At 43.0% G+C, this 14,741-nt stretch overlaps 2 protein-coding genes across 3 annotated transcripts in view; both read left to right on the top strand.

Moving 5' to 3' along the window:
* Window positions 1-14,741, top strand: part of LOC126565385 (dual specificity protein phosphatase 3) — a 471,876-nt gene that overhangs the window by 181,072 nt on the left and 276,063 nt on the right. The window lies entirely within an intron of this gene.
* LOC126563889 (transcription factor hamlet) overlaps window positions 1-14,741 on the top strand; it is a 90,606-nt gene that overhangs the window by 60,555 nt on the left and 15,310 nt on the right. For both annotated transcript variants that reach the window (XM_050220676.1, XM_050220677.1), the window contains exons 4-6: window positions 5,511-5,636; window positions 5,825-5,939; window positions 14,163-14,475. In XM_050220676.1, the coding sequence (XP_050076633.1) occupies window positions 5,511-5,636; window positions 5,825-5,939; window positions 14,163-14,475 (554 nt within the window). The remainder of the gene's footprint in view (window positions 1-5,510; window positions 5,637-5,824; window positions 5,940-14,162; window positions 14,476-14,741) is intronic.

The raw sequence follows: 14,741 nt of genomic DNA, 5'->3' as shown, positions 1-14,741 counted from the left end.
AAGGATTATGCTGGTGTGAAAGAAACGGCAACTACATATTTGGGTGAATTTGTGATATTTTATTTCCCGAGTTTTTCTACTCGCTTGCGAACTAGAGGCGCAAAGAATTTGCAGCAGGCCTAAATGTAAATGAATGAACTTCTGTTCTCCTTCGCTGTTTCGCTTAGAAAATTATGTTTCAATGTTTTCTGTTAGACAGTGCTATGATGTCCTTTTTCCTCCATTGTCATCCGGTCACTTGAAGGTGGCGGGAAAGGATATAAAGAAATGAATATTAATGCTACCTGCCGAACTCCGATCCGGCTCCGCAAGGCCCATTGCTGTCCTGTTTTTTTTTTTTTTTTTTTTTTTTGTGGCAAGTTTTCAGAAGTGGCCAGCTACCACCGGTATATGAAACGAAAAGGATTAGAACGAACAATGCAAAACCGGTTGTGTTGTAGAGTGTTCGATTATTGACACCTTTCGCTGGAAGCAGGGAAATTACAGGCGGCATGATTGCAATAAAGACCTTTTCCTGAATTGCTTTCTTTGTCACGTCAGCATGAACATTTTTGTCACCTTTAAGGAAGACACTTAGGGCTCCAGAGATCTCCAGAGGGAGATAAGTAGGTGACGTTTGTTCTTTGCCGTGTAACGAGGCATGAAATTGAGATGAAAAATTGCTAGAATATCTGCAACTCATGATTAGTGTTCAAGAATTGTAGGAACAACACAAAGACATTCGATTCCTATTAGAATAAGCTTTCTTGAAGGAAACGTATCAGTCAGACACGCTTTTAGATCACTTTCAAACACATCCGTCACATTCTCGCACAATTGATATGTGCAGTCAATGTGGGAAAATCAATTGCCCTTATCAGGGAAAAATGTGCCATCCCTTATTCGCCAACAATCTAGTAAGGGGGAAGAATGTGGACTAATGTGGGAAATATGTTTCAATCGGTTTCGCACTTTTTGCTTTTACGCCCGCTTCACGCACTTGCTCGATGGCATCATGCCCCGGAGGAGAATCAAAACAGATTCCCTATTTACGCCCGGTACGCCCTCAAGACATCCTACCGAAAACTGGCCGGGGATACTGAGTAGGCAGCGCGTCCGTATCTAAAAATCATCCCCTTTTCTGTCTGAAAGTCCCAACGACTTCATACGGACGACACGGTCGGAATGGTTGTTGTTCAATTTTGATTAAATTACCAACGCTTGGAGTGTTTTTAAATATGTTTTCCTTCCGCTTTTCCGGGCCCGGGTCAACCCCCGGGGAGGATGTTGATTTGCGATGTGTTTACCAGCGGTTTGGCAGGCCGAATGAGATGGGAAAAAATGGGGGAAATATGTTGGGGGTACAGACGAGCGGACAACGCGTTGCAGAAGACCGAGAACAGTTTATTGTGAGGGGTTTCAAAAATTTTACGTAACGGCGATTCGCTTCGTTCGCTCTGTGAAGTCTGTGCAGAAGTCAATCAAGGGTTGGTTGCTTTTTTTTTGGTATATAGAGACTCTGCTTGAGGGTTGTCGCTTTTTATAAGCAAACGAGAGAGAAGACAAATGAAAAAGGAAACCGTTTTACTTGCTTTTATTTCTTCGTTAATGGAAATTAGCATATTTTCTTTGCGTGTGTCACCCAGGGAATCACTTCGAAGCGTTTGACCTTCGGCCAACCGTTCTGTGGTGTAGTCCTGACATATACACATAAAAACTCTCATGGAATAGATATTCCTTGTTTCGATTATTGACGTTTGGTTTCCCCCCGAATCGATTGGTAATTGAAGTGCGCTGTCGTATGAATTTTTAATGTATCGTAAGGTCCTTGAGAGCGTTATCCCAAAAACCATAATCAATGCTGGGAGTAACCGCAAACACGTTTGCCCAGTACAACTATTGAACAATTATTAGTACGATAGAGGGATACGATTAGGATTATTAATGCAAATTGAAAACGAAACATTGAGATGACCAAGGATCGTCATCCGAAATTGACAGCCATTTGATTGACACGTACGGCGCTGGTTGACATTTGTGGATGATCTCAATGTCTGGCGTTTGATTCAACAATAGAGTGCTCGTTATCGGAGGCAGTTCTTTTTGGTAGATTGATATGCAAATCGATTGTGGCCTGAGCGCTTCACACACGGCAAGTTCCCAGCACCACTTCGTTGCACAATGTCTGATATAAATGGACGACGTCATGGTGTCCAGATTGTCTGGACATCTATTAATTGCACTCATTTATTCAAACACACCCGAGATGAACATTTGGACACATGTTTCATGCCTGTTTGGCTGGTTGGGGCGGATGTCCCGTATGTCACTCTTGAGCTCGTAATGTCCCTGCAGTACGAAGTCACGCATGACTGTGGAAAATGCTAGGAATTAACCTTTAAGTACGAAAGCATTAAACGACTCATAAATTTTCCATTTTACTATCAGCTTTTCCTCTCGTTCCATAGTGGAATTTTAGAAAATCGTGATTGAAATCGAAGCACATGGGTCTAGACCGCGAAGGGTATCAGTAGCAAGTTTAATAAGTTTATAATTAAGCGTGAAATGCAGGTTTTCTCTGCAACGTTTTCTCAACGAAGCAAAGAGAGAGCCCGGCAGTAAGATCGAACTTTGCGGGAAGTCCAATTATTCATGGTGGCAAGAGTTTCTCAAACAGATCGATGATGTTGGGACTGTCAAAAGTCAAGCAGTTTGTTGCTATCTGGTGCGTTACTTTCTTCATTATCCGCTCAAGTAGCTCAAGCCTAAACAAACATACTCGACGTGCTCGAATGCTCGGCTGTCTGTCCGATGCCATATGTTCGGAGAGTAGAAGTTCATCGCACCCTTTCCGTTTTTTTTTTTGCATCAAGCATGAGTGCAGTTGCAGGTCGAGTTGAGTGGTTTATTGTTGTAGTCTTGTCTTTTTTTTTCGGATAGGGAAGCTATCTTCTTGACTTTGGTGCTGCTTTTGATGGGCTTATCTACTCAATGATGTGCATTATGTGGTTATGGCTGAGTAAAATGTGTGAGAGATATCGTACTACAGAGGGGCCGTGTTTTCATTGAAGTTCTTGTTGGAACTTTTGGACGAATGAAATGTCATTTTAAAAGGTTTTTAGAATATAGAAATCTTGTATAAATATGACTAACTTTGGATCTCTCCAAGATACAACACATGCTAGTAACAGTTTTCTCTCGCCGTACGTCTTTTGCCTCCGAAACGTGAATATGTGTTAATGTATGCCTCAAACGACATTTTCACTCCGTCACGGCTATTAGGTCCGTCGCCACTGGACATAAAAACTTAGCTAAAGGAAAGGAGTGTAAAAAAAACGACACAGGAAGGAAACAACCCCCCAAGAATCGACCCATTTTTCAAACCGAAAAAACCCATCACCCATGATGTTCGACCGACCCCGGGCGAATAATGAATTCTCGACAATGTCGGACGATCGTCGTGTCCCGATCGTTAAAGAACGAAACGGAACCATGCGTCGGACGATGATAGCTCACGTACGATGGTTTCATCCATTGGCCACGCCGCACCGAAAAGTAGGTGAATGGAAGGCATCCGTGGGATATGAAGCGGCACTTGTATATTGTACAACATCACGTACGAAGATCATCTTTCGTCGGGACCACGAGCACGCGGTCGTCCTATCCTTCCATACCTTTTGCTGGTGGTGCGCTCTGTTTGGGACGGTAGGCATCTGCCCATAGGGATCCTCTCAGTGTGTTCTGGGTGTGATTTGGTCTGCTTTAAATACCCTACCGACACCTTAAACCGGCAATTGTCTGTATGAGTCAGACAAGTTTAATTATTTCCCATTCGAAATCTTGAAGATCTCCGAAGGGATTTGTAGAAGAGAAATTGACCGAGAAGAGAAGATATGTGTTTATGTGTATCGGACGTGCCAATCGGTCGATGTGAAGATAGAAAATGGGAACGGTTTTTTTTATGGAATAAATGAACTTGCCCGACTGATTCCAATAATGATCCAATATCTGTAAAAAAGACCTTCGCCTCGGACACAAAAACGAACGAATGCTTTTTGCATTCTTTAGCTGCAATGGTTTGTAACGTTATTTTCTCAGTATTTTTTGTTCGATTCTTCAAAATTAAATGTATTCACACATTTTTCCCTTGCCTAGGTCTTCCGAATTGTCCACTATTATAATCTGCTTCCATAGCAGCAGTCTTTTTACAAAACACGCTTCCTTCTCTCGACTTTTTCCATGTAAGGACAGTGTCATCGAACAAAGAGCTTACAACGGAGCTACCGTGACAGTCTAATCTACTCCAAGATATGCCGAGAGATTGCATACGCATACGTGTCCACCGAATCCTTGGCAAGCATCCCATTATCGGCCCATGTCAGGGATCAGGATCCGTTTCTTCACACCCTCGGATTATCGGATCCTCTTGCTCCGATTTGTTCGATTTTTGTTGATGAGATCTTCTTTGTTCCGTACCGGCAGTGGAAGGCAGAAAACTGGAACAGTGTTGTAATCCGGGCTTTTGAAATGAAAATTAAATTTTAATTTGCTTTCGAAACAGCACACAATGAAATTGGAGACTTGTGAACGCTTATTTTTTTTGGCTCGCTTTTATTGATGCTTGGTGAGGATACACCGGGTGCGTACGTGTCAATCGGTACCATCGGACGATTGTCTTTACGATTGGTTGTCGAATAGTGAACGGAAGGAAAAGAAAAAGGGAGACAGACATTTACCGCAAAGGAACGAATTGGATGATGTCCTTTCCGTTCCGTATCGTGTGTCCAGGAGAAGTCGACTCTTTGCTCGTTCGTGATTGGACAATGGCTATCGGGATTTTCTATGCTACGGCAGCATTGAACGGCAACGAAAGAAGGGAAATACGTGAGAATCAAGAAAATAGATAGCAAAGAAGATGGGAAGTGATGAGATACGATGAATGAATAAGAAACAAGTTTTTGATGCGAAGGGACAGGAACTTGGACATGCGCAACTTGAGTTGTGGAACACACCTGAAACGAGAGTTTGCCATAGGTTGGGCTACTGTAGGATTTAGAAGTAGATTTTTGTATGTGTTAACATGCTAATATTCAAAAATTTTGTGAGCAATATTTCAGAAAAGTTTTCAGAAAATATTTCAGAATCGCAAAGTAAAAAAATAGTCGAAAACAATTATCAATCGACATCGTTTGGGATTAGTCTATCCAACTGTGGAAAAAGATAAATAGTTGATAAAAGAATGTTATCACAAATATTGCAACGAAACATGCATCATGCAGGTAATAATGCAAATTAACCTGAAACTTTGATGTTGCATCTGGTCTGATTTTAACGGAATAAACTGATCTAGATGGCTTTGCAGTGTGTCTTCGCTAAGAATGATGACGCTTCTGGGAGCAGCCAATAGGTGGCGCTTTCGATGTGTTGCGGCGTACGTCGTCTTCAAAATAGTTCCTCGCTTTATTTGCTTGTTTTTGAATTGCATTTTTTTTAACATTAACCATTTTCTTTTTAAATTTTTCCTCTTTTAGGTGATAGATATAGATATCCGAGGCTGGCTAGATGCAACAGTCGAACCCACGAACTGGATGAAACACATACGCTGCACCTCTAGCCCAACCGAAGCAAATGTGCAACACTTTCTCAAAGATGGTCATGTGAGTCTTGGCGGAAACTTTGTTTGCTGTGTCGAATGTTTGATGTCCAAAATCTGGATGCTTATGTTTAATGGTTGCTTTCTTTTTTCTTTTCTCTCTCTCTCTCTCTCTCTCTCTCTCTCTATCTTTTCTCCTCCTTTACCCTATCGGTGACCCGTTGGACCGACGCGTTGTTGATCTATTTTCAGCTGTGGTACGAAGTGATATTTGATATCAGTCCCGGAAGGGAACTGTTGCTACGACCAAAGGTTCCTCTTCATCCGCGGGATGGGCAAGACGAGCGTGGCAGCGAACGTGGCTCGGGTAAGTTGTGTTTTCGGTGATCTCATGCAATACAAATGTTTGGGATATCAGAAACGGGTCTTATCACACCGAGTTCATCAGCGCAGAGTATGCAGATGCAGATGTGATTGTTTATTTAGAAAAGGGTTTAAAATTTCCGTTTGGTGTGAAGTAACACGATACGATCTTTTAATTGGCAGCCGTTTTTAAGAACCTCCCCTGAAGAGAATTATGCAAAAACCAGCTTTGCAATGTGTATGAACTGGATTAAAAGATTAACAAAACTAGCCTCAAAGGGAGCTCCCACCGAAGAACAATTTCTTTTCCGCACGATTGGCACGTGCCAGTGTGTTTGATTTTTTTTTTATCAACGCGCGACCAAAGGTGCAGTGTGCAGCACAATTATTTTCAACTAATCATATTTGCATGCAGTGAATGAATAAAAAACTGTAAACTATAAACTGATACACTCATAAAAGGGAATAATATTAATCCTCACGATTAGATGATTATCGCGTCTCTACCGTTTCGTGAATCAGTACCAGGTGGTACAGCGCCACAGGTACAGCGCCATCTAGCGCTGAGCCTACATAACCAGCGCGTGTAGATGCAGCCACGAGTCAATCGACCTTCTCTTCTAATGCCGCATATGCCATGCATATGCAAATTGGATTAGTTACTGTGTTTTTTATGTTGCTCGCTCGTGTCACCAGCTTTCAGTCGGTGCCACGCGTTTTTGTGCTTATATTTAGTAAGTGTGATTTTTTTTTGCATAAATAAAATAAGATAAAGGACTTTTTTTTATTATTCCTCTTTGCTGCGCTGTGAGATCAGATTCGATGGGCAACTTTTTTTTTCTTCCGTGAAACGTTACACACGTTTTTTTTGTGAAAGATAAATAATTAACTCTATTTCACGACAACCATGAAAACGATTGGGATGTGTGCCGATGAAGTTGTTAATCGTAATCGGGATGCGTGAAACGTGTGCCTCACAATGTCTGGGGTAACTTTTTTAACGTTGTTTGGTTGACAAAGTTTTTTTGAATAGTGAAATATAATGTCATGAGAATGTGCTTTACAGTTTTTTTTTTCTGGAATGTATAAAAATTTTGAAAAAAACAAAAAAAAAAATTTTACCTATATTTGGTTCAATTTATTGAAGAAGGACTATTTGGAAGCAGCTGAAAGCATGAGAATTATCTCGAAATAATCATACTACACAGCAAACTATCTACAATCCCTGTTCATTTATCACTACTATAAAGCAAACGTTGAAGATCAATATCCTTTCACTGTAGGATGTGCCACCCGATCTATTAATCATTCATCCCACATCCTAACCCGATCGATCGCCCAACAGTGACGCTTGTCACCACCATTCAAGCGGAACTCCTGATGACCGGGTGATGACAAGCGAGCTGCGGGATGAAATAAAGGGTTAGCCGGGGAACCATGCCCGCTTATGACCTTGAACTATGTTACGCACACCCTTACGCTGGATCAGACAATTTTCGGTTTAATTGATTTTGCCACCACAGTTGGTCACAACTGTCCTCTATTTTTGGGTTCGATTCCTTTCGGCAATGACGTCGAATCTATATCAGGCCCACTGTTCCCTCTTTACGCTGCTCTACACTAGCGGATGATTATGGATGGCGTTAGTGGGATGGAAACTGGAAGCTGACAGTTTATTAGTTGACGTAAAGGATTAATGTTCGCAATGGTGAGCGTGCGTCAAACTGTCGGATCCATTACCAAGGACACCAGGGAGTGGACCACGGACCACAAAAGGACTGTTGAATCATCTGATGAGCGAGCGACAGTTACATCACACACGAGGACACGATGTTCGGAAGGGTCCTAATGCGTGCCGCTGCTGTTTGTGTCCACGGTGCGTGCCATGATCCGCATAGGGGTGGATTATGATTGGCAGCCTTTTCTGTTCACACTTTCCTTCTGCCCACCCTCTTCAACCGACCGATCCAGAGTAGTGTGACTCTGTAACATTTTATTTATCTTTCGATTACAATTATATGCCCTCACGGTTAAGGATGGGTCGAACCGTACATTATGTTCGTTTGTACGGTGTGATTTGCGAACCGGGTGTAATCCTGGCAAGCGACAAATAATGGTGGTAAACATCACACAGGAGGAAGGATAATAATTTCACGCAAAAGGGCGCTCACACCGTTACGGTAGCTTCTCCTGCACGGCAAAGCTGCACATCGGAAAACGGCACGAGTGCATCTTCCTTTTGAGTAGGTTTTTCTCTCCCTGGGGTTTTTATTTGCTGCGGGGTGTAAATTGATAAATTATGTCATCGCAAATGATCGAAGGTTTCGGACGGTGGTGGGTAAAAACAATGAAGAGACGAAACGTGAGAGATAAAGAAAGAGAGAAGGTAATGGATCATCTTTTTTTTCTGTTCATCGCTGTTTGGATGGGCGCGTGCATCATTGTCGGATCCATAACCGATCATTAACAGCTAGGATTTTTTTCACAAACGCCCTAAACGAGCGGTAATCTGAGGTAGCTGCTGTTGATCCCTTTTTACGCTCGTTTTCACCAGACACGGTTCAGAAGGGAAGAGTGATAGGAAGAAACAAAAAGGTAGTATTTGTTCTTTTTTTCTGTAACCTTCTTTTAGGAAGCACAAACCATGATCGTAACATAATTTAGATATTACCAGATTGATTTTCTGCTCGACACAAACGATCCTTAATGCTATCTCTACATGTTTATGACGAGATACATCTCAATAAACAAAGAGAAAGCTTGAAGGGCGTTCAGTTTTTAAAATTCACCCGATAAGTCCTGTTAACAAAGTTATGCAATGGTGTTCGTTAATTGCATTTATCTAACTTCAGGCGCAAGCGTATTTCGGTGCGTAATGAAAATGGAATGAAATGGTCCCCGTAGTGGCCCGCGCGTAGTGTGGGTAACGACAATCGAATGGTGGTCACCGAGTCGTCCCACCGTATCAGTTCCGTTGCATCTCACATGATTTCACGTGATTTCCTAGTGGTGATAGGAGATTTGGTCATAAATTATAATTTTCCTCTCCCTCCCTCGCGCTTTTCCACCTCGACCCACGGTGGTCACATTAGCGAACAAACTCTCGAACTAATTTTCCATCACTCCCCGTTGGAAGGACATTCGTATGGTTGCAAGAGCCACACACTTATTGACATGTGATTCAGCATGAGCAGCCAGTAAGTTTAAGGGGTGTCCCGACGAGTGCATGCAAGTCTAGCGGCCAAAGGTCGGCACGCCTGATGATGGCTGATGACCGAGGAATATTGAAAAGTGGGAAAACCCGCATCTGTTTAGGGTCCCCGGGTTTCATGCATGGCTTTGCGAATGTAGTTATGTGTGACAAGAGGAGAAATTGTAGGGATTGTTGTAGTGCTGTTACGAATGAGTTTAAATTCATTTAACGAATTTTGTGCTGCAGTTGGACGCAGTTCTTCTTCGGAGGTCCAGGAGGATCTTAAAAAAAATTTAATGTTTTGTAGGTGTGTGGAAAATGGTTGACAGCAATACTTGACTTGGCTTGGCGCTGGGGTACTAGTGAGTTACTTTAGAATGAAATACAATGTAAAGATAATTAAATAATACTTTTAAATTCTAAATAAGGTCCTTGCCACATAGGATGTTTTTGAAACTAAAAAATTATAAAAAAAATCGTCATGCTTTCTTGAACACAAATTTCATCACTAGCTTCTTGGGGATAGTTATTCATTCCCCTGTTTTAGTCTTAAGCATAGTGCCATATGCTTCAAATATGAGCATTACGTATTTCTTACAGCTTTGCTACATGGAGGAAACAATCGTTGGGAAAACGGTTACTTAATCTATTTTTCATTCATTTTCCCACGAGAAAATTTTGTTGTTTGTGTTGATTCCGGCTGATTACGGCTGGAGTTCAGATAATGAAGATTATTATTAAGTCACATTGCTTCAAGCTGATTTTATGGAGGATTTTACTTAGCTGATAAATTACAGCTTTTATTGCTTATTGTACTTCCTAGTGGTAATTTAAGTAACAAATAAACATGCATACGATTGACTGGTTAATTGGAGTAAACGAAAAGGACACACCAAGCCATTGCTGGTAATTTTAAGCTTAAATAAAACCAGTCTCTTGTCGCTTGAGTTGACCTTATGCCTTGCCAGTTATTTGTTTCAATTCACATGTAATTCGTCACGTGGCAATAATGTGAACGTCGCTCAATTTTTTTCCTGATTTGATGGCAAACTAAAACGAAAACATACTTTTTAATTGCTGCGAGTGTCCTGTGTATCCTTAAATCGCATGGGGTAAATCTGAATGCGTAAAATCCTGTTACTACATCAGGGTCCGAAAAGCCGTTGCTCGTGCGCTCGTTTGACTTTTTCCGGCCTACGGTCAAGCACCAACCGGAAAGAACCTTTGAACAAGGGTTACTGCCACAGACAGTTCCATTATCTGGAATGGAAATCATCCGCCTGGAACTGGCTGTGGTTGCGTTTCGACCGTTGGTGATCACGATCGTCAATGCACGCACCTGAAGAAGCGGGAGCAATCACGAGGGTGACCTGTGCGATTACTTCCGGTAGAGAGGAAAAACTAAAGACAGCACGCGCCGTTTGTGTTGACCTCCTGCCGCCAAGGGCTTATGCACTAGCCTGGCGACGAGGTCTGACCTTATCTGTCATCGTTTGATTTATTCTTGACCATCGTGGCTTGAATTATTCTAGCGAATAAAAAGGAAAGTATGACTCTTTTTTGAGGTTGTGTTTAGTTTAGCAAATGCAGACAAAAGAGATGTCCTACTTGAGGCTGAATCTTTCCTTCCACGAGTCAAGTCCTGATTCTTCTAATTGGGCACAAAAAGTTTGTGGTTTCAGCATTTCCGTGGAACAGTTGGTAGAATTTTGAGTAAGGATTTGACTGCAGGTTTTCTATGGACCAATGCTATATGGTTCTTGAAGAAGGGGGTGCATACGAAATACACACCTGTCGGAATCCGTGATCCGTTGCAACATGGGATCCATTAAGGAAAAACCGTTACGAAACGAGATGCGAGATAGAGACTAGTTTAAATATTAGATTATAAACATACTACAAACAAAACTTTGTAGTCGACGTGAAAATATCTTCCTCGAATATGTGTCGTTTCAAATAGTTCTCAATACACCATATGGCACGTAAGCAATATTGTTACAGTTCTCACAAATTAAAAAGGAAGCTCTTCCTTGGTTGAATGAGTGATCCTTTCTTACAGACAACATCGAGCAACTACTCAACGGTAGAGCGCACCTCGTGGGAAAAAACAGTTTTCAGTAAGTCACCGATGATGACGATCGCTTCAATACCTTGAAGGAGAAGAAACCGACGCCACCATCTGACGCTTGCAGTTAGACCGAGGGCCCTTGGCCGAATGAAGGCAAAGTTGTCGCAAGGTTCTCCCTTCTTTGCTGAGAAAAGCTGGGTACCATCTGTTGGAAGCATTCCATTTTTATGTGCGTTCTTTTCCCTCACCTTAAGTTTGAGGTGCAATATGGTCTCTTGGAGGAACATAATTTGGAACAGGATCCTTTCATGGATGAATTGCGTGGGAATCCTTATCAGAAAGGTGGCACAGGGCTTAAAAATTCGGAATACTAAAATTCTGCTACCAATTTTTTTGCAATTTAATAAAATTTTTATCGGTGTGGAGGTTTATTATTTAACGTCCAATCACCCAACCATTAAAGCCTCTGGAATCGAATGATCCGGACAAAATCGAAACAATTTTAATGATAAGAAACGACAATTTTCTCATCATTTTTCCTCTGTAACCAATTATTGTTCATATGAAAATTCGATTGAATTGAAGTTCCGTTAAGCGCCCTACCAATCTCCCCTAATACAGGTGAATAAATGCGGCCACGGTGTGACGGGTCCTGAGCGTTCGAAAAGCGCTAAAGCACAGTTGACCGTTTGCGTTACGCTGCGAGCCGTCCTGTACTATTATCCTTTATCATATCGTGCGACACGTTATGATTGTGTGAGCGAAACAGGTAGACACAGGCTTTTTTTTATCTCTCCCGTTTCGTTTCACGATCGCGAGAGGGTCCTTGGTTGGGGTGACCAACCAAAACCAACCATGTCCTAGCACTGCGAGACTGTGTGTGTGTAAGTGAAGCTTCCTTTTGTTCGTTGTCTCTTGCCGGTGCACCCATCCGAAGCGCCTCCACACGCGGTGGAGTTGAACGGTTTTAGGGTTCCCTCCCTTGTACCGTGACTTATGGAGTAGCGCTCGATACGATTGACTGCGTTTTACAGGTCCTTGCAGAGCGGGTGGAGATGTGGTCCGTGGTTTATGCCCTTTGTGTGAGTGTTTGCGATGGTAGACGACTAGGACGAGGACTTGCTTTGATGCGACGTTGATTCAGGACAGTCCGGCAATCGGGTTTCAGGTGAAGACGTGTTCGGATGTTCTTTCGCCAGTTCCGGAGAAGAGTAGTAGAGTGTCTTCTCGGTACATCTTCAACGATTACGTGTGTATCCGGTTGGTGTGACTTGTGGTTTTAGTGAAAGTTTCAAACGTGAGTATACAAAAGGTCTTGGTGTGTCCTGTTCCTAGACACGGACAACAAAACAGTCAAACACATCCAAATCGTGAACTTCAAGTTGTCCAAAAACGTGACCCAAACGTGATTGTGCTTATGCTCATTTGTTTTCATTAGACAAGATCTGCATTTGCACACTTTCAGCACATTATCAGCTCCGCCACACCGTCAAGGATAGTGTCAAGGTTTGTTGTGTGGTTTGCAGTACAAACCGAATGAAGAAGAAAAAAAAAAACAATTAGTGCTCCAAAACTTCGAACCGATGATGTTTGGCAAAGGATGACTCTGTGGGTCGGTTCGGTAGAAAATACTCACTCCGTCCGATAATCTTCAGCTCTGGCGGCGTTTCGGCCTCCGTTTCGGAATCGGAATGATTGATTACAGACTGTTCCCAGCCTGACCCCCATGGTCTCTCGTAACCGACGAGAGGCGATCTTTGTTTTTTGGATGTCGATATTTTAACCCTTTTCCGACACCCTACCACTCCTCGTCTACGGGGGGAGGACTCTTTTTTTTCCTTCAAGAAAACGTTTGCTCAACCTGTGCATGAGCATGATGATGACCTCGGCGAAGACATCATTTTTGGTTTCGTGTCTGCTCCTCCGAAATTCCGGTTGGAATGTGTGGCATAGATTAGTTTTGGCGTTTCTTATTTTTTTTCTTTTTTTTTTTCGAAGGCTCCACACCATGCACCGCTCGGGTGTGTAGTAATGTGGTTCAAATCCTTGGAAATGACCGATGGGAGCAACCGGTACCGTTAGCGTTGCAGGGGTGTAGGATGCTGAGTGTGTGCCGTGCTTCTGTGTCTCTGTTTGATCTCCAAGCGTTGGTGCCACAGTGTTACGGAATGGAACTTGACCAGTGCGCGGACGACTCGACTCGGTTCGGGCCGATCGCTTTCTTACTGAGCTCACACATAACCTTCCACACGATGATGATCATCTCAGAAGGGGGGCGGAATGTGAGAAGAAGCGAATATGGGAGGGAGGAAAAAAGTGATTGATGCGATTCAGTCACCGGTTTGTATCAACAAAACTACTGCTTTTTTGCCTCCTTGGTTAGGTGGAGCAGTGAGCGAGAGACCGATCATACCCGTTTGGCAAGAGACTATTACTGTAGGATTTTTTTCCCTTCTGTCTTCCTTTATTTTTTTGTACTCCGGATTGGGGAGTGGTCCAGCGGTCAGGGTGTATATCATTGCTTCATGCATACCGCCAGTTGATCGATTATCTGTCTAGCGATCTTTTGGCCTCCCGAAACTAGCTTCCATTTCTACCCCTCGGTCGGGCATAGATTCGGGCTAGTTTGGCGTGTTGTTGGGCGCTTCTTTTTCGCATCCAGTGCATGAATGGGGTAGTAGTAGGTGCTCTTTCACCTACGACGCGATAACCACCTGATACAGAAGGCTGTGCGCACCTTGGGAAGCGTCCATTTTCGGACATTGGACATTTATCATTATTGCAGCACTGAAATGTAAATTGCAATTGTAGTTGAAGTTTAATTGTTCACTGGGTCCTCTCTGCTGGGACAATAGAATCCTTTCACTTGCGAATCGCTATGCTAATGAAGTTTCGTATTGTTCTTTCTTTCTTTTATTCTTTGCTGGTTGAAAATACCAAACAAAAAAAAAATGACACCTCTCTAGGCGGTTCCCAGCACAGCGACAACTACGAGGACGAGTACAATACCTCGAACGATCTTGACTCTAGTCACAACAAGGAGCAGCACCATCATCATCACAACAGTAGCAGCAGTAACAGCAGTGGCCGAAGTAGCAACGGCAGCAGTACCCGGGCGAACGGGCACGGACACCATCAGCCGGGAGATGACAGTGGTAACGGAAGTGGCGAACCGCACCAGCACCATCACCATTCGGACGTGAAGGAGGAGGACGAGGACGAGCACGGTATCGACGCGCGGTGTGTCGTCTGTGATCGGCAGTGTCACGATATTGATCAGTGAGTAGTAGAGTATGGGCACACAGCCATAACACAATTTATTATGATTTCCTTCCAATTCCTCTCGATTCGGCTGGGAGGTCTACGTGGTACTTGTGGGTGTACATACGCACGAACGTAAGCTGGGGCCTAATGATCGTCATTCCAGCGGGTGCGGGTACTTGAATCCAAATCGAATTATTCACCGCGCGTCGCTGTGTGTGGGAGAAGATCGATCGAACCCAGGAGCAAATATTTGTCGGTGGGAAATCAATTTCCCAACTCCC

This window comes from Anopheles maculipalpis, chromosome 3RL (assembly GCF_943734695.1).
Source record: "Anopheles maculipalpis chromosome 3RL, idAnoMacuDA_375_x, whole genome shotgun sequence".
Taxonomy (NCBI): Eukaryota; Metazoa; Arthropoda; class Insecta; order Diptera; family Culicidae; genus Anopheles; species Anopheles maculipalpis.
The sequence above is the reverse complement of the archived record's forward strand: the minus strand, read 5'-3'. Positions and strand labels throughout refer to the sequence as shown.